At 38.0% G+C, this 20,685-nt stretch overlaps 1 protein-coding gene across 1 annotated transcript in view; it reads right to left on the bottom strand.

The window, feature by feature from the left end:
• Positions 1 to 975: 975 nt before the first annotated feature.
• The window catches only part of LOC124596255 (28 kDa heat- and acid-stable phosphoprotein-like), a 69,942-nt gene continuing 50,232 nt past the window's right edge, over positions 976 to 20,685 (bottom strand). Inside the window, exon 6 of the mRNA XM_047135329.1 lies at positions 976 to 1,417. Coding sequence (XP_046991285.1) covers positions 1,350 to 1,417 — 68 coding nt within the window. The 3' untranslated portion in view covers positions 976 to 1,349. The remainder of the gene's footprint in view (positions 1,418 to 20,685) is intronic.

The raw sequence follows: 20,685 nt of genomic DNA, 5'->3' as shown, positions 1-20,685 counted from the left end.
ATATTTAGTGCACATTCTTATTAACACAGTGATTTGTCTCCTAAGTAGTTCCAAAGTCAAAATATCTAGGTGGTCCCAACACTTTTACACTTTCTATATGTGAAGGCAGAGCAGAAAAAGTAAAAAGCTACTAAAAAGAATATTGATTAAATAGATACCACAATACTTATGACCACATACTGAAACTGTTTTACACATAATGTACACAAACCATATTTCAAACCAAGAAAATGTGTTACATACTGTTGTGTGTCATAACTTCAACCTGGAAAGATGAAATGCTAGTTGATGCTCAACTGCCTCAAATTTTTTCATGTATTTTTAAATGACAAATGGTGCTCATTTTACATGGTTTCTGAAAACAATACATCAGAAACAAAGACACCTGTGAAATATTCCCAGATCTGTACTACCGCTTTCATCATCATCTATATGCACTTTACTGTTCTCAGTATTAACCACAGAACTGTTACATCCAAACCATGCTAACATTCTCAAGATGATAATGAGCCATGCTTTGTGAGAAATGCACCAAGGAGTGCTCTCATTTTGCATCTCTTGTTACAGGTCCACCCATGGCTGTTAACACTCCATGTAATCGATTCATAACTCCTGAATAAGTTGAGGTTGTGGATTTGTGTGTATCTATTATTTAAACATTATATCACAGCTAACTTTTTAACTAATTATAATATTAAAACTGAGAAAAAATGGTAAGTGTGTCAATAACATACCATAGAAGTGTTTTGTTGAGAGCTGCACATTCCTTACACGTGTGTGTGTGTGTGTGTGTGTGTGTGTGTGTGTGTGTGGTGTGTGAGTGAGTGAGTGAGTGAGTGATAGAGATAGAGAGAGAGAGAGAGAGAGAGAGAGAGAGAGAGAGAATACTTCTAATTCTCCACAAAACTTCCCAATTGCGAGATTTTTAATATAGCGGGAGAAAAACACATGAGAAGTGATAAATAAAAGTGTACAAAACTTTGCATAGTCTTTAATAGTAATCAGTTTCAAAAACATGAAATTTTATTTACAAGACAAATTTCCAGTGGTATGAAAACAAAGACATTCACCCTACCAAATGCAGGTGAAAATGTCTCCAGTAGTCAAGGACAGTAATAGTCAACAGAAATGAAATTATGTTAAAATACAACAAGAACAATACGCGCACACACACACTACTGTCAAGCGTGTTATGAATTTTAATCCTGACCTACAATGCAAATCCATTGTATGGCAAGGTTTTACAACAGAATGCAAAAATGCAAGTGTTCTTATAACCAAGTATGAGTATACCGTGTAAACATTTCTCTTATGAGAACTGGAGAAATGCATTTCAAATTCTCTGTAAGTCAAGTGTTCTTCTTGCCTAGTGCCTTATGCACCTGCGCCGTTTTTGACTGCTTTGCGGCTTCTTTTTCTGAAAAGATAATTAGAAGCATTGATTTTATAGGCCTTGAATTTATGAACAAGATACATTAGTCAGTAAACAGAAAAAAGAAATAGCAAAGCCAGCAATAACCCATGTAGATTAGATTAGATTTACTTTCATTCCAATTGATCCGTAGTGAGGAGGTCCTCCAGGATGTGGAACATGTCAGAAAAACAACAATACATGACAAATATTTAAACTAAAACAAATAAGCTAATGTACCATTCCACAGGTCCCAAGTGGAATGATCGTCATTTTTAATGAACACTAAGAGTCATTTTACAAATACTATTGCACTGAATTTAAAATAAAAAAGTTTTATATTTATTTATAAGGTAAGAAACATGTAATACAACTACTGTAATACTTATTTACAATGAACACATTACTGCACTGAAATGGTGCAGAAGTTAGATTATACTTACACACACACACACACACACACACACACACACACACACACACACAAATTTTCAGTGAACACATTACTGCACTGAAATTGTGCAGAAGTTATGTTGTACTTATATACAAATCAGTTGGTTTTCCTCAGAAATTCATCAATGGAGTAGAAGGAGTTGGCCACCAATAAATCCTTTAGGCTTCTCTTAAACTGAATTTCATTGGTTGTTAAGCTTTTTATGGCTGCTGGCAAGTTATTGAAAATGTGTGTTCCTGAATAATGCACACCTTTTTGTACAAGACTAAGTGACTTTAAATCCTTGTGAAGATTATTCTTATTTCTAGTATTGATTCCATGAATTGAGCTGTTGGTTTGAAAAAGTGATATATTTTTAATGACAAATTTCATTAAGGAATAAATATATTGGGAAGCTGTAGTTAGTATCCCTAGTTCCCTAAACAGGCTTCTGCAGGATGTTCTTGAGTTCACACCACATATAATTCTTACTGCACGTTTTTGTGCCCGGAAAACTTTAGCTTGGCTTGATGAATTACCCCAGAAAATAATCCCATATGACATTATGGAATGAAAGTAAGCATAGTATGCCAGCTTTTTCATTTTTATATCCCCTATGTCTGACAAAATTCGCATTGCAAACAGAGATTTGTTAAGACGCTTCAGCAGTTCTGTGGTGTGCTCCTCCCAGTTGAATTTATTATCAAGCTGTAATCCCAAGAATTTAACACCGTCCACTTCTTCTATCTTTTTGTCATCATATGTTAGACATATACTCTTGGGACACCCCTTACAAGTTCTGAACTGCATGTAGTGTGTTTTTTCAAAGTTTAGTGACAAAGAATTGGCTAGGAACCAGTGATTAATGTCTACAAATATTTTATTGGCTGATCTTTCTAAGACTACACTTGATTTGCTATTTATTGCAATGTTTGTATCATCAGCAAACAAAACAAACTTGGCATCTGGTAATGTTACTGATGAAAGGTCATTGATATACACAAGAAAAAGTAAGGGCCCCAAAATGGAACCTTGTGGGACCCCACATGTAATTAGTTCCCAGTTGGATGATGCCTGATAGCTTGATACATGTCTCTTTCCTAATAACACCCTTTGTTTCCTGCCAGAGATATAAGATTTGAACCATTTTGCAGCATTTCCTGTTACACTATAATATTCTAGTTTACTTAAAAGGATATTGTGATTTACACAGTCAAATGCCTTTGACAGATCACAAAATATACCAGTTGCCTGCAATTTTTTGTCTAATGAATTAAGTACATTTTCACTGTAAGTGTAGATAGCCTTCTCAATATCAGAACCTTTTAGAAATCCAAACTGTGACTTTGACAGTATGTTATTTGAGATAAGATGGTTATAAAGACGACTGTACATTACTTTTTCGAAAATTTTTGAGAATGCTGGCAACAGTGAAATTGGACGGAAATTTGATGCTATTTCTTTATCTCCCTCCTTAAACAGTGGCTTAACTTCAGCATATTTCAGCCATTCGGGAAATATTCCACTGATAAACGACTGGTTACACAGATAGCTTAATATGTTACTTAGCTCAGAATCACATTCTTTAATTAACTTTGTTGATATTTCATCATACCCACTAGATGTTTTTGATTTTAAAGATTTTATGATGGACATTATTTCTGTTGGGGTAGTGAGGGTCAAATTCATATTATGGAAGTTACTTGAAATGTCTGGTCTAAGGTAATCCATAGCAGCATCTACCGAACCTGACAACCCCATCTTTTCAGTAACAGTTATAAAATGTTTGTTAAAAAGTTCTGCAACACTATACACATCTGTCACCAATGCATCATTTACTCTTAATGCTATTTGTTCCTCTTCATGTCTGGTTCTACCGGTCTCCTCCTTCACTATATCCCATATTGTCTTTATTTTGTTATCTGATATGACTATCTTTTCCTTGTAATATATTTGCTTTGACATTCGTATTACAGTCTTTAATATTTTGCAGTATTTCTTATAATGTGCTATAGCATCAACATTGGAAATGTTTCGGATTGACAGATACAGTTTTCTTTTTGTTTTACAAGATACCCCTATTCCTCGAGTAATCCATGGCTTCTTTGTAGACTTTGCTCTAACCTTGGTAAGTTTTGGGGGAAAGCAGTGTTCAAATAAGGTAAGCACTTTATTAGCAAAAATGTTATATTTTTCATTCATGCCATGAGCACTGTAAACATCAGTCCAGTGAATGTCTCTGAGGAGTGTCCTAAAATAATCAATTTTTGGCTTACTGATTACCCTCTTGAGCTCAGATTTAACAGATTTTATATCCTGTTCAGTATTAACATTTAACAGAAGGAACTGCATGTCATGGTCTGAGAGGCCATTGACTATTGGTTTTGTAATATAATTTTGTTCATTTGACTTTTCTATAAAGATATTATCAATGGCTGTTTGTGAGCAAGTGGTTATCCTAGTGGGGAACTTTACTGTGGGAATTAAGTTGAATGATAGTGTTACTAACTCAAATAGGTTCTTATTGGGAGAGTCTTTAAGGAAATCTACATTGAAATCACCAGCAACCACTATTTCTTTGTTTTTGGTTGTTAAATGGGCCAGTACAGCTTCAAGGTGGTTTACAAACAGATTAAAGTTACCTGCAGGTGCTCGATATACACTTAATATTATGAAAGATTTTTTGTGAAAATCTAATTCTGTTGCACATGCTTCCATATGCTGTTCTAGGCAAAATTTATGAATGTCTATGTTCTTAAATTTATGACAGTTCCTGATGAATGTGGCAACTCCTCCTTTCTCCATTTCTGATCTACAATAGTGAGATGCTAACCTAAACCCTGTAACACTTAAAAGTTCTATACCAGTGGTCACATGATGTTCAGAGAGGCAGATTATGTCAGCTGGGTTTGAAGACTCTAATTCATCTATGCAGATAGTTAATTCATTAATTTTATTTCTCAGTCCTCGAATATTTTGATGCAATAAAGATAGCTGACATTTCACTTTGACTGACTTAAAATTGGATGGAGTTAAAATATCTGCTGACAGTTGAAAATTCTTAACCAATGGCTGTTTATGTTGATGTAATAAGCTGGAATTATGTTTTTTGATTTCTTTCTCAAACTGAAGGTTTGTCTCAGTTCTAACCTCTCTTAAAATTTGTTTTCTTTCTGTCCTCCCTACCCTAAAAAAGGGTCTTTTCTGAATCCTATAACCACTGGTATTTTACCACTCATGACAGTGCCTCCCCCCTTTAACTTTCCTGCTATTTCCCCAGCCAATTTACCCTTCCCCTTCCTGTTGAGGTGAAGGCCATGCCTAGTATAATCCCACCTACTGACAGAATCAACATGAACCACACCAATGTGTGACCCCGCACCCGACATGAGCAGCCGTTCCAACTCCAAATTAACTCTCTTGACAGAAGAGTTCAAATGAGGTCGGTCATGGCGCCCAAGAACAGATACAAACTCAACACTGGTATGCCTCGATGCTGATGCAATCTTCGCCAGGTCACACTCTATGCTGTACCCAGGATCTCTGTCAATACTGTTACCTGCCCCACCCACTATAACCACGGTGTCTTCCTTAGTGAAATCTTTGCAAAGTGATCCTAAATCCTCTGTCACCTGCTCCAGACCAGCACTAGGTTTAAAAAAATTGGTGACCTGGTATTCTGATCCTAGTTCATCCTGCAAGAGTTGGCCAACACCTCTTCCATGGGAACTACCTAACAACAACACTTTCTTTCTCTTTACTGATTTCCCTACATTCTTACTTTTCAATTTGCTGCTGAAAGTTTGTTGTGCCCTGTCTACACCTGTAACTGCTTGAGGCTCACCAGCTTCTAACTGAAGCAACAGGTCAAATCTATTTTCCACATTCACCATAAAGCTGTCAGACAGAGTTCTAGGCCTGTTCCTCCTGTTGCCTGTTGCCACTTCCCACCTCTCTTTACCCTTCTCCCTCCTTAACCTGTCAAGATCTCCCCTGGCCTTGTCTAACTCAGCCTGAAGGGCAGCAATTTTCCCCTCCTGTTCCAGTATCTTCCTATCTCTACTACAAATCCTACAAAACCACTGATGAGTCTCATTTACTTCCCCTATTCCCACGCCACTACAGTCACCCACATGGAAAAAACTACAGCACCCATCACACCAAAGCCCCGACCTAACAATTCTACGGCAAGTCAAGCACTTTTCACTCATGATAAACGTAATAATTTATTAAGAATAAGTCAGTTAAATTACAGATAAACACGAAAATATGGTTACACAAATTTGGCCTATACGCAACTGTGTGTAAACAAAAACAAAAGTGCAAAGTTTCTGAAACAACAAGTTAAACTTTACGCTACTTTCCGGAAATGCTAGTTAAATAATGAAGAGGTACGCTAAGTTAAATTGCTGGAGAGGGCAAGGAACAACTAAACGAAATTCTATAGATTTGCTGCAGCAGAACGTAAACAGAAAATACGACTGTACGGTCTTTTCGCGTTTTCTGCTATATTACGTAATGAGAAATGAAACCTTTAATGGTACACTTAAACGGCACACTAATACACTTATTTACCACGTAATCAGTACTAATCTATGTGTTTTATAATCTAAAATAACTTATCTTTACGAGAACACCAAACCTCGCGCTAGTCGCTTGGCTGCAGGGCTGCCAACCTTCCAATCACTACAGTGAAAGTAAACTGATAGAAAATGTCACTGTAATGCCAAATACTTTTTTCTTGTGTGTGCAATAGCCATATCCATCATTAATCCCATAAAATATTGGGGAAATAACTCAATAATTTACCAAATAGATTAAATTAGATTCAGTTTCTGTTCCACAGACCCAAAAATGAGATGATTCTCATGGTTGTGGAACATGTCAGAACATCTAACATAAAAAAGAGAACATTTGAATGTAATACTCACTTCCATGATCATTTGTCAAGAGACTGTCAAAATACGTGAATATATTACAGTAAACTAGAACTAATAATCCAGAATGAGATTTTCACTCAGCAGCGGAGTGTGCGCTGATATGAAACTTCCTGGCAGATTAAAACTGTGTGCCCGACCGAGACTCGAACTAATAATGTTTACAAAATTAATATACTGTCAGAATGAACCATAGTTATGCACTTCCAATACATTTATCAAACACAAAATACCGAATCCTGACTATTGAGACCAACTATTGTCAAAACTGAAATGTGACAGACAGTTTTACTTAAGCAGGTCTAACAATTCCTGTTAAGATATTCATCTATACAATAGAAGCAGTTGCCTACCAGAAAGTCTTTCAAACTCTTTTTAAACTGTGCTTTATCTGAAACCGAATTTTAATGGTTGCTGGCAATTTATTGAAAATGTGTGTTTCAGAATATTGGACCAAGGCAAGTGATTTTAGGTCTTTATGTGGATTATTCTTATTCCTAGTACTGATACTATGTACTAAGCTGTTGGTTCAAAACAGGCACACATTATTTGTAACAAGTTTCATTAAGGAATAAATATACTGAGAAGCAGTGGTTAGAATGCCCAGTTCGTTGAACAGGTTTCCACATGACGTTCTTGAATTTACACCACAAATGATTATTGTTACTCACTGTTTCACTCTAGAAACAGCTTCTTGGTTTGACGAGTTACCCCTGAATGTAATCCCATATGACATAATAGAATTAAAGTAAGCAACGCATGTCCTTTTTCATATTTGTATCTCCTAGATCTGATATAATTCGCATTGCAAATATGGACTTGTTTAGTAACTTCAGCAAGCCTGTGGTATGGCCTTCTCAATTGAATTTATCAAGCTGTAATCCCAGGAATTTAACAATGTCAACCTCTTTTATCTGCATGTCTTCATATGTTACACACATGCTGGAAAGAAATCTCTAACAGGTTCTGAACTGCATACAGTGGGTCTTTTCAAAGTTTAATGACAGTGAATAAGCTTTAAACCATTTAATAATGGCAGTGAAGGTTTCATGATTAGAAGCCATTTCTAAATCTGTACTCTACTTGCTATTTATTGCAATGTTTGTATCTATGTAACCAAAATGAATTTAGCACCTGGTAATGTAATAGACCAGAGGTCATTAATGTACACAAGAAAAAGCAATGGACCCAACAGATAACCTTGAGGAACACCAAATGTAATTAATTCAAAATCAGATGAAGACAGACTGCTTACCCACAGGTATTTCACAATGAGACCATTTGTTTCCTGTTAGGGGGGCTGACCATTTTGCAGCACTGCCAATGACACCACAATATTGTAATTAAATGTATGCTGTGCTTCACACAGTCAAAGACTTAACAGGTCACAGAAAATGCCAGTGGCCTCTAATTTGTTATCTAAGCAATTAGATTCTTACTCTATGTGTAAATAGCAATCTCTATACCAGAACCCTTACCCAAACTGTGACGGACAATATATTATTTAGAAACTTTAACACAACCTTCTCAAATTTTTTTGAAAAAGCCCTTTCTTGTAAAGAGACTTAACTTCAGCATATTTTAGCCAGTCTGGAAATGTTCTGCTGATAGATTGGTTATACAAACAACTTAAGTCAGAACTGAACTCAAATGAACACACTTAAATTTATTGATACGTCTTAATAACCACTATAATATTTTGATTTTTAACAATTTTATTGTGGTTACTACTACTTTGGGAGAAGTGAGTGTCATTTCCACTTTACTGAAGTTATTTGTAGAGATTTGTATCATATTTCAATGCACTTTTTACTGAACCTGATAACTCCAAGCTGTCAGTAACAGAAACAGAGTACTTGTTAAAGAGGTTTGTTACATTACGTGCATTTATTACCAATGTCTCATTTGCTTTAGAGCTATCTGTTCCTCTTCCTTTCTAGCCCTGTCTCTATCTTCACTATATCCCATACAATATTTATTTTGTTGCCTGATTTTATTATCTTTTTCTCATAATAAAGCTGCTTAGATTTCTGGAATACTTGTTTCAGTATTTCGCAGTGTTCTTTGTAACACACTACAATGCTAACATCAGACATGTTCCTACATAGTACATACAGTTTCCTTTTTGTCCCATATGATAACTTTATTCCTTATGTAAACCGTGGTTTATTTTTTTACTTCTGTTTGATTTGAGTTACCTTCAGGGGAAAACAATTTTCAAATCAGGAAGTTACTTCATTAATGAATGCTTTGTATTTTCCATTTGAGTCAAAAGTATTGTAAATATATATCCAGCTCATGTCTTTGAACAATCTCTTAAAATTCTCAATTTTTGAATGTATTGTTACCCTCCTGTGCTCAGATTTAATAGATTTTGTCTCGTGACAAGTTTAAACATTTAACATTAAATGCTGCTTTTCATGGTTTTGTGACCAACTTTCTTCCCTGGATTTGTCTACAAAGATATTATCAATAGCGGTCTCAGAGCATTTACATATCCTAGTTGCACAGTTTGCAGTAGTAATTAAATTGAATGACAGTGTTACTGACTGCAATAATTATTCACTGACGGCTTTTCAATAAATCCACATATAAAAGACTTATGAAATATACTACTGTTGTACAAGCTTGTAGGTGCTGCTCTGAGCTAAATTTATTATTATCAATATTCTTGAAATTAAAACAATTTCTGACAAATGTGACAACTCCTCCTTTCACCATATTTTCTCTACCAAAATAAGAGACTAACTAAAATCCTATAACATTTAACACACCTATACCAGTGGTCACATGACGATCAGAGAGGCACATTATATCAACTGGTTTGCTCAACTATTTCTTCAACACAACTAAGCAACTCATTAGGCTTACACCTCAGTTCTCAGATATTCTGATGCAATAAGGATAAAGGATCTTTTGCACTAGCTGAATTAAAACTGGATTAACCTAATTTTTCAGTCAGTTTCTGAACTTCTCCAGTTTCAATTAGGGGCTGTTTGCATGAATTGTGAACATTAAAATGAGCTTCTAGTTGCCTGTTTTATCAGTGTGAATGTCATTTTCAACCTGCCTCTGAATGTCTTTTGTTTCCACCTTCACTAGCCTGAACATAGGATATTACCAAATCAAAATCTCTTAGAAGGGGAGGTCCTCAGGGGTGAAATCAACTTTTTGAAATCTTTTATATACTGGTGTAGGTTGGGGTTCAAGGTATCACACACACAAGCCATTCATCAAGGCAGATGGTTCTTATTTGTGAGTAATTCACAAAAAAGAATCTCATTGTGCTCTAGAGCCTTCAAAATAATAGTTTTATGCCAAGTGGTGGTATAGCATAGTGGTAAAGATACATTCCTGACATGCAGGAGGTTGTGGATTCGAATCCCATAGAGTGCTTTGCTTTTAAATCTTGATCAAAATGACTGATCAGTATTTTTATCCAGTTAACTGATTTAAATGTAAATTTTTCATAAATGTTTTGCCGTGTCAATTTAATTATCATATTGACATTTTTATCTGTCTGATTTTTCTTCGTAGCATTCTATTTTTCATAACTGGAATATTTGGGCATATGAATGTAAGCATTTTTATTTCTCTCTCATAATATTTAAACATTTGAACATGGTAAACTATTGGTTAAATACCAAGAGATGAAATGATTTATATAGGCTGTGCAATTGCGTCAAAAACGTATTTTTTGTTAGGAGAGAGATTTTTTGGATGACAATCACCATACAGGCATTTAAAACAAATTCCTATGGACAAAGTAATGCAGATGAAGATTCAAAGTAACGAAGGGAATAAAATGGAATTCAAGCAAAATGAGGAATAGAATAATGTCTGTGACAACATGGACAAAAATATAAAATGTTAAGTGAAGAAATTAAATCAAAGTTAATGCACAAAAATAATTAAAAATCATCCACAAAGATATTTTAAATGGGGGGATAACCACAGGAAGAAAAAAGGAAAACAAATAAAGTCAATACAATGATGAAACAGGCAAAACAAAGATGATGTAACTTACCACACGAAAGCGTTGGTATGTTGATAGAGACAACACACACACACACACACACACACACACACACACACACACACACACACACACACAAAATTCAAGCTTTCACAACCCACAGTTGCTTCATCAGGAAAAAGGGAAGGAGAGGGAAAGACGAAAGGATGTGGGTTTTAAGGGAGAGGGTAAGGAGTCATTCCAATCCCGGGAGCGGAAAGACTTACCTTAGGGGGAAAAAAGGACGAGTATACACTCGCGCACACACACACACATATCCATCCACACATATACAGACACACCCGTCCTTTTTTCCCCCCTAAGGTAAGTCTTTCCGCTCCCGGGATTGGAATGACTCCTTACCCTCACCCTTAAAACCCACATCCTTTCGTCTTTCCCTCTCCTTCCCTCTTTCCTGATGAGGCAACAGTTTGTTGCGAAAGCTTGAATTTTGTGTGTATGTTTGTGTTTGTTTGTGTGTCTGTCGACCTGCCAGCACTTTCATTTGGTAAGTCACATCATCTTTGTTTTTAGATATATATTTCCTACCTGGAATGTTTCCCTCTATTATAACTAACTATATATATATATATATATATATATATATATATATATATATAGACACACACACACACAAGCAGACATGTGTAAAGGCAAAGAGTTTGGGCAGAGATGTCAGTCGAGGCAGAAGTACAGAGGCAAAGATGATGTTGAATGACAGGTGAGGTATGAGCGGCAGCAACTTGAAATTAGCGGAGATTGAGGCCTGGTGGGTAATGGGAAGAGAGGATATATTGAAGGGCAAGTTCCCATCTCCGGAGTTCTGATAGGTTGGTGTCAGTGGGAAGTATCCAGATAACTGACGGTGTAACACTGTGCCAAGATGTGCTGGCCATGCACCACGGCATGTTTAGCCACAGGGCGATCCTCATTACCAACAAACACTGTCTGCCTGTGTCCGTTCATGCGAATGGACAGTTTGTCGCTGGTCATTCCCACATAGAAAGCTTCACAGTGTAGGCAGGTCAGTTGGTAAATCACATGGGTGCTTTCACACATGGCTCTGCCTTTGATCATGTACACCTTCCGAGTTACAGGACTGGAGTAGCTGGTGGTGGGAGGGTGCATGGGACAGGTTTTACACTGGGGGCGGTTACAAGGGTAGGAGCCAGAGGGTAGGGAAGGTGGATTGGGGATTTCATAGGGATGAACCAAGAGGTTACGAACGTTAGGTGGACGGCGGAAAGACACTCTTGGTGGAATGGGGAGGATTTCATGAAGGATGGATCTCATTTCAGGGCAGGATTTGAGGAAGTCGTATCCCTGCTGGAGAGCCACATTCAGAGTCTGATCCAGTCCCGGAAAGTATCCTGTCACAAGTGGGGCACTTTTGTGGTTCTTCTGTGGGAGGTTCTGGGTTTGAGGAGATGAGGAAGTGGCTCTTGTTATTTGCTTCTGTACCAGGTCGGGAGGGTAGTTACGGGATGCGAAAGCTGTTTTCAGGTTGTTGGTGTAATGGTTCAGGGATTCAGGACTGGAGCAGATTCGTTTGCCATGAAGACCTAGGCTGTAGGCCAGGGACCGTTTGATATGGAATGGGTGGCAGCTGTCATAATGGAGGTGCTGTTGCTTGTTGGTGGGTTTGATGTGGACGGATGTGTGAAGCTGGCCATTGGACAGATGGAGGTCAACGTCGAAGAAAGTGGCATGGGATTTGGATTAGGACCAGGTGAATCTGATGGAACCAAAGGAGTTGAGGTTGTAGGGAAATTCAGGAGTTGTTCTTCATTGTGACTCCAGATCATGAAGATGTCATCAATAAATCTGTACCAAACTTTGGGTTGGCAGGCCTGGGTAACCAAGAAGGCTTCCTCTAAGCGACCCATAAATAGGTTTGTGTACGAGGGGGCCATCCTGGTACCCATGGCTGTCCCCTTCAATTGTTGGTATGTCTGGCCTTCGAAAGTGAAGAAGTTGTGAGTTAGGATGAAGCTGGCTAAGATAATGAGGAAAGAGGTTTTAGGTAGGGTGGCAGGTGATCGGCGTGAAAGGAAGTGCTCCATCGCAGCAAGGCCCTGGACGTGCGGAATATTTGTGTATAAAGAAGTGGCATCAATGGTTACAAGGATGGTTTCTGGGGTAACAGATTGGGTAAGGATTCCAGGCGTTCGAGAAAGTGGTTGGTGTCTTTGATGAAGGATGGGAGACTGCATGTAATGGGTTGAAGGTGTTGATCTACGTAGGCAGAGATACGTTCTGAGGGGGCTTGGTAACCAGCAACAATGGGGCGGATGGGATGATTGGGTTTGTGAATTTTAGGAAGTAGGTAGAAGGCAGGGGTGCAGGGTGTCAGTGGGGTCAGGAGGTCGATGGGAGCCAGTTGAAAGGTTTTGTAGGGGGCCTAAGGTTCTGAGGATTCCTTGAAGCTCCACCTGGACATCAGGAATGGGATTACCTTGGCAAACTTTGTATGTAGTGTTGCCTGAAACCTGACGCAGTCCCTCAGCCACATACTCCCGACGATCAAGTACCACAGTCATGGAACCCTTGTCCGCCGGAAGAATGGCAATGGATCGGTCAGCCTTCAGATCACGGATAGCCTTGGCTTCAGTGTGGTGATGCTGGGAGTAGGATTAAGGTTTTTTAAGAAGGATTGAGAGGCAAGGCTGGAAGTGAGAAATTCCTGGAAGGTTTGGAGAGGATGATTTTGAGGAAGAGGAAGTGGGTCCCGCTGTGACAGAGGACAGAACTGTTCCAGGCAGGGTTCAATTTGGATAGTGTCTTGGGGAGTTGGATCATTAGGGGTAGGATTAGGATTATTTTTCTATGTGGCAAAGTGATATTTCCAGCAGAGAGTACGAGTGTAGGACAGTAAATCTTTGTTTGGTTGAATCTGGGAGTAGGGCTGAAGGTGAGGCCTTTGGATAGGACAGAGGTTTCGGATTGGGAGAGAGGTTTGGATGAAAGGTTAACTACTGAATTGGGGTGTTGTGGTTCCAGATTGTGTTGATTAGAATTTTGAGGTTTTGGGGGGGAGTGGAGCTGGAAGTGGGAGATTGAGTAGATGGGAGAGACTAGGTCTGTGTGCAATGAGAGGAGGTTGAGGTTTGCTGGAAAGGTTGTGGAGGGTGAGTGAGTTGCCTTTCTGGAGGTGGGAAACCAGGAGATTGGATAGTTTTTTGAGGTGGAAGGTGGCATGCTGTTCTAATTTGCGGTTGACCTGTAGGAGGATGCTCTGAACAGCCAGTGTGGATGTGGGAGAGGAAAGATTGAGGACTTTGATTAGGGATAGGAGTTGATGGGTGTGTTCATTGGCTGAGTTGATGTGTAGGTGAAGGATTAGGCAGGTGAGGGCTATGGATTGCTCAGTTTGGAACTGGTATAGGGACTGATGGAAAGAAGGGTTACAGCCAGAGATGGGAACTTTAAGTGTGAGGACTTTGGGGGTAATGCCAAATGTCAGACAACCCTGAGTAAATAAAATATGTGAGTGTAATTTGGCTAGGGTGAAGGCATGTTTGCGGAGGGAATGTAAATAAAATGATTCAAATGTTTCTGAGCACTATGGGACTTAACATCTGTGGTCATCAGCCCCCTAGAACTTAGAACTACTTAAACCTAACTAACCTAAGGACATCACACACATCCATGCCCGAGGCAGGATTCGAACCTGCGACCGTAGCAGTCACGCGGTTCCCGACTGAGCGCCTAAAACCACTAGACCACCGCGGCCGGCTGTAAATAAAACTTAATGGGGTCGTCGTGGGGAGGTTGTGAGGGTGACATGGTATTAGAAGGTGGAAAGTGTAACATGAGGCTGAAATGAAAAAAATATGGGGAGAGATAAAGGTGAACTAGAAAGCAACTGGAGATCCGGTGTGAAAAAAGTCGAAAAAGTGTTGGTTAAAGCTGAGCTATGTTGATCCTGTGGTGAACTTGGGTTGGTAATGTGCACAAAGGTTAGGTGGTTGTGTTGCCTCCAAAACATGTTGAACGGTGGAGAAATTCGGGAAAATTTCGAAAAAACTGCGTGTAAATGTATTAAAAGGAGTGGTATTGTGGTGGCAGATTATGAAAATGGGGCTAACAATTGTCCGGCGAAGAAATAATGACGTTAATTTTTGTCATTATATATAGCCACATATTGAGAACAGCTCAACCATTCGGCTAACTTTTTTTTTGTGTCTGTAATTGTTAGGACAAGGTTTTCATGAAATAAAATTGTTGGAAAATCCACTGGAGAAATGGAAATGAAGATGGTATTTTTGTATGAAAATCTCAATGAAAGAAATGTGGCAGTCAGTCTGGCAGTCCTACTGTCACGTTTTCATGAAAACTACAAATTCCGCATTGAATATTTATATTTTGCAAAAAAACAACTGAAAGTGATATTTCAGTGTGTTATTGGTGGTGATCATATCTTTGGTGTGGTGTTAAGATTGAATTGAGATCAGTTCATGATAATTTGGTGTGCTGCAAATATTTAATTGATTTTAGTTTGCTTCTTTGGAAAAAATGCCACCAGTGAGGCATCGAAATATCTGGTGGCGTACTCACAATGCAGGTAAACTAGATGATTTAGAATCAATGAGACTGATGAAAAACGTAGACAGAATTTGGAAGCAAACTGAATAATTTGTCAAGTGCTATCCATTATAACTCTGGAATGATGGATACACTCTAGTTCAACCTGCCCAGTTCGAGCTTACACACAAAATAATTTGTAAAAAAAAAAACACCCTCCCAACAGATGGCTGAATATGACAATTCGAACTGAACATTTGGTGTTCAGATACAACCCAACAGTCGATTACACCAAGGATGCATCTGTCGAAATCATTCCATTCCAAACGATTGTCAGGAGGGGGAGATGGACAAAGGGATGGGGGAGAATATGGGTAGAGGTGGAGGGGAGAAGGATATTACAATGTTTGTCTTTTAATTCCCATACATATTTGGCAATTGCGAAGCATTGCCAGGTTCTAGTAATGAATGAAAATAATGATAAAAATCATTTTCGTAAACATTTAAAAATATAAAATTTCAAAGCTACCCTTGCAGTTTGAACCCACAACTTTCTGCACATCTGGAATGTATCTCTATCACTACGCTACATTGCTACTCTGAATAAAACTACTCTTTTTAATGCTCTAGAGCATCATGCAAAACTTTGTTGATTATTCTTAAATGAGAGCCCTGTTTGATGAAGGGCTGTGGATTGTGATACACACCTGGGACTATAAACTACAAACCCCCCCCCCCCCCCACACACACACACACACAAAGTTTTCACCTCCTGTATGATGTGCCCTCTGAGCATATTAAAAGCTTGTATTGTAACAGTATCACTTTTCATGGTCAAATTTGTTTAATGAGTGAGGTACAGTAATATGCAATAATACACCATTAACAACTTATGTTCGTAACATGAAATGAACATTTTCATATTTACTCCAATATTTATAATATGCATGTGCAGTGTTAAGAGAAGTAGACAGTCATTACTCAGGGATGATCCCACTGACAAGCCAAAGTTGGGTATGATAGTAATGTATAAAAATTAGCAACACAATGTGCTTGGTCCAGGAATAGAATGGATGCCAGTGTCAAGTATGTTAGTGCCTTTTAATTTGTTGTGATTTTGAACATTATGGCTGACATTTTTAGACTATATGGTGCTGAGTAAGTCAAATTTTCTATGACCAGTTTATGTCATTTGTACAAGAAAAGTTTGCCCACATTCCTAGCAACAGGCACCTCTTTGTTAATTCATAATGAGGGTACAAAATGTAACAGAGCTTGTGCCGACCAGTAAGTGATTTTTCTTTGGTAGCAATTGACTAAGATGGTTGTTTATTTTCAACTGCAACTTCCCCATGTCACTAGTTCACCAGATACTGTTTGTATAATGTGATGAGTAAAAGTTTTTGTAAGCATGTCAACAGAAGATTAAGGCATGTAAAATTTCTTCCAGTAGGGTTGAAAAGAGACCGAGAAAAATATTTTACAGTACTTTGTTGTTACAGACGGCTATTCCTTAATGACTTGTTAAAGTTAAATAATATTCACATGAAGAACAGAACACTGCCAGTAGGCAAGAAAAATATTTTCAGAGTTTTCATGGAAATACCACCAGATGTGACCCAACGATTTTTTGTCTTATCATCCTCACTACTGGTAAAGTCTCGTGTCATCTTAAAGTCTGAGTGAGCTGCCACTTCTTCTTAACATTTCTTCAAGACATCAGTCCCTCTCCTCCCTGACAAAGAAACTGTTAGTTGCAAAGGCTAAGTAACGTGTCCCTTTTACTTTTATGTGTGTATCAGCAGTGCAATAATTTTTGCTTTCTGCAGTGGGCAGTGGCCAGTAGTTTTGTCTCATAATTTAGTAGGGCACAAATTTCAGCAGATTCAAACTCATAATTTAGAAGAAATGAAACTAGAGCAGAGTAAACAAGCAGTCCAGAACATTAAGGACATGAAATCAACTTTTTTATTTGGATGGGGAAGAAGGCTGCAGTGAAAGATACAAGGAATGAATTATTGCACTTGAACTAAAATTTAAAAATACAAAATAAGGACACATTCTTTTGTGACAAGTGAGAAAGTCAGTTACTAAATTACAAGACATAAAAAGAAACAGGACTGAAATACAAAAAGTGATGGTTGATACGGAGTCTTCATAAAGATGAAATAGCAGATATGGACTGAACCCAGAACCAAATACAAACGAAGAAAACAAGTGATGGTACACTCTGCAGATATCCATTTCACCAAAGATGAATATTCAAGAAAGTGTATGCAATTCAGATAACACTCAGTCTTATAGAAACAACATAACAAACTAGAAGCAAAGAAGTAAGATTAGGGTTTAACATATAAAACTTTGTGGCAGATTTAAAATTGTACACTACAATGTGACACTTGCTTCTTACTATCTGAGCTATCATGGTATGTGTCCCAACCTATCCTCACAGTTTCCTTTCTGTCAGTACCTCTCTCCAACTTTCCCAGTGCAGTTTTAATCTGCTAAAAAGTTTCAAAACTGTGCAGAGCGCATTGCAGAAAGAGTCATTCCACAAGGTGAGTCTCAACTCCCTTGTTCAGGGACATTTTCTTAGTATTTTGGTATGTGGGACCTGTAGTCTCTGTTGGCTCATTATAGAGTGATAATGTAATTATGATTTATTCAGTTTGTGTCATCATCATGTTACCAATGTGTATTACCATTAACATGTGGGGGATGGGGGGGGGGGGGGGGGGTCGCAGCAGCACACGCATGTATAGCTTGTGGGCACTGAACACCAAGGTTATCAGCATGTGGAGAAAATGACAAACTGTCACACAGTGAAGAGGAAGCATATAAAATGACAAGCATTCACTCACTGCCATCCTACTCACATTCACTCGTGAGAAACTTGATCAGTACTGAATGCCGACTTGAGGGCTGAGTGTGAAGTGGGTGAGTATTGTGAGTGAAAGGAACAAGTATTTCCAAACAACACACACAGCACAGTCTGTTGACACTTGCACTGTTTTGAAGGTATTTTAAGGAAATAAGATAATCAAATTATATGCACTTACTATGCAATAAAGTCACTGGAGGGCACATGCCTCATACCAAAATCCTCCAAAAATATCACTGAATGACTTCCAAAATTTTGTCAGTGGAGTTCAAGTTCATCATGTATATTACACATAATAATTTAAAATAGAATTTAACCGTGCTCTGCACCTGTACCAATCTTTGTCCTGTTAGCAGCAATAAAACATCTATGTTCATCATCATCATCTTGTTAGATGTTCAAAGTTGGTTTTTGTAATAATTTCTAAATGTGTTAAATAATGACAAAAATTAATGGAAAACTACACACACACACACACACACACACACACACACACACACACACACACACACACAAAGGTCATCAGATACTGAGCACAACCTTGGAATGGGGAATGATGGGGGAAGGGAATTTCTGTCTTCTTCTTGTTGTCTTCAGTCCAGAGACCGGTTTGATGCAGCTCTCCATAACACTCTATCCTGTGCAAGACTCTCCATCTCTGTATCTCTGTAAAACTATTGCAAGCTAAATCTTTCTGAATCTGCTTAGTGTATTCATCTCTGTCTCCCTCTACAATTTTTACCCTCCACACTTCCCTCCAATACTAAATTGGTGATCCCTTTATGCCTCAGAATGTATTGTGCAAACCTATCCTTTCCTCTTGTCAAGTTGTGCCACAAATTCCTCTTCTCCTCTATTCTATTCAGTACCTCCTCATTAGTTATGTGATGTAGCCATCTAATCTTCAGCAATCTTCTGTAGTACCACATTTCAAAAGCTTCTATTCTCTTCTTGTCTAAACTATTTATCGGCCACGTTTCACTTCCATACATGGCGACACCATACAAATACTTTCAGAAAAAGATTTCTGACACATCTATGCTGGATGTTAACAAATTTCTCTTCTTCAGAAATGCTTTCCTTGCCATAGCCAGTCTACATTTTATATCCTCCCAACTTCGACAGTCATCAGCTATTTTGCTTCCCAAATAGCAAAACTCATTACTATTTTAACTGTCTCATTTACTATACTAATACCCTCAGCATCACCTGATTTAATTCGACAACATTCCAGTGTCCTCGTCCTTTCCACAATAAACATAAATGCATTCCCCTCAAGTGATTCAGGAAAATTTAAACCCGAATGGCTGGACAGGAATTTGAAGTACAGTACTTGTGTTATGGCTGGGGTGGACAAGAATTCAGCTTACGAGCCGTACCTTGGCACAAGCGCCGCAGCACTCAGGCTGTCTGCACACTTACCTCACTGCCACAGTCCGCTACTTGAGCCTAAGCTCACATTTCTCAACCACACAGATCACAAACAAAATAAATTTTCAGTAATATTTATTTTTGATGCAATGAAGACATTTTTTATCTGGTGCAAACTGCCAACATACAGACACGGAGAATCTCTCACATTTTTGTATGTAAGTTGCCCCATAATTGTCATTTATTTAGTTTCATAATTAAAAAACAAGTACTTCACACACACACACACACACACACACACACACACACACATTTTTGAGCACTTTTGCAACTTCATTATGGTGAACTGGAAACTCTACCTGGAGAAAACACTGTAGACATCCTGGACAGTTTTGACATTAAAATTACACTACAGATCAATGAGTCACATCTGCACATGCATAGGGGCACTGTTAACTGAAACAGCAAATGGTCTCCAATATAGTCTGAAAACAAATGTATAATTGCCAGTGTTCTCAAACCATTTAGAAAACCATATTTTTTAATTCTTTCAAGGCCACAATGAATTCTTTCACCCTCATGTTTTCTTTAACGTCAGTAAACCTACAGAGCTGGACAGTGTTAGTAACTATTTATCCATCTAAAATGTGATTTTCTCTTTAAATGGACCACTATCAAGACAGAAGTTGTTTGTTACCTTGCAGTGTCTTACTGTAGGCAGTGTGCAATCAACTTCACTTAAAATGCGAGGTCTGCAATCCATTTCAGATGTTCTGATTTTCGTTCTTGCACTCCTTTCTCCTTCAAAAATTCAAAAGTAGTGGGTTTTAAATCGAAAAATCATTCCAAGTATTTGCTTTGACTTAACCAATGTTCTTTTCAGTAACATATACATTCTCCATATTCTTCGTTCAATTCCATCAAAATCTTTTGTAAATGACAGTGGAATAATGCAAGCAACTTCAGAAATTTTATTATTCATACTACCATTTCTTCATGTGCTCCATACCTGCAAATTTAGCACAAAGTGCTTCCTCTGTATCATGTAATTTTTTGTTGTTCTATTTTCAGTTAAATCTTTAAAATCTTTCTGTATGGTAATGTAATATCATT

The sequence above is a fragment of the Schistocerca americana genome, chromosome 2, assembly GCF_021461395.2.
Source record: "Schistocerca americana isolate TAMUIC-IGC-003095 chromosome 2, iqSchAmer2.1, whole genome shotgun sequence".
NCBI lineage: Eukaryota > Metazoa > Arthropoda > Insecta > Orthoptera > Acrididae > Schistocerca > Schistocerca americana.
This window is presented reverse-complemented; position numbering and strand designations above follow the sequence as displayed.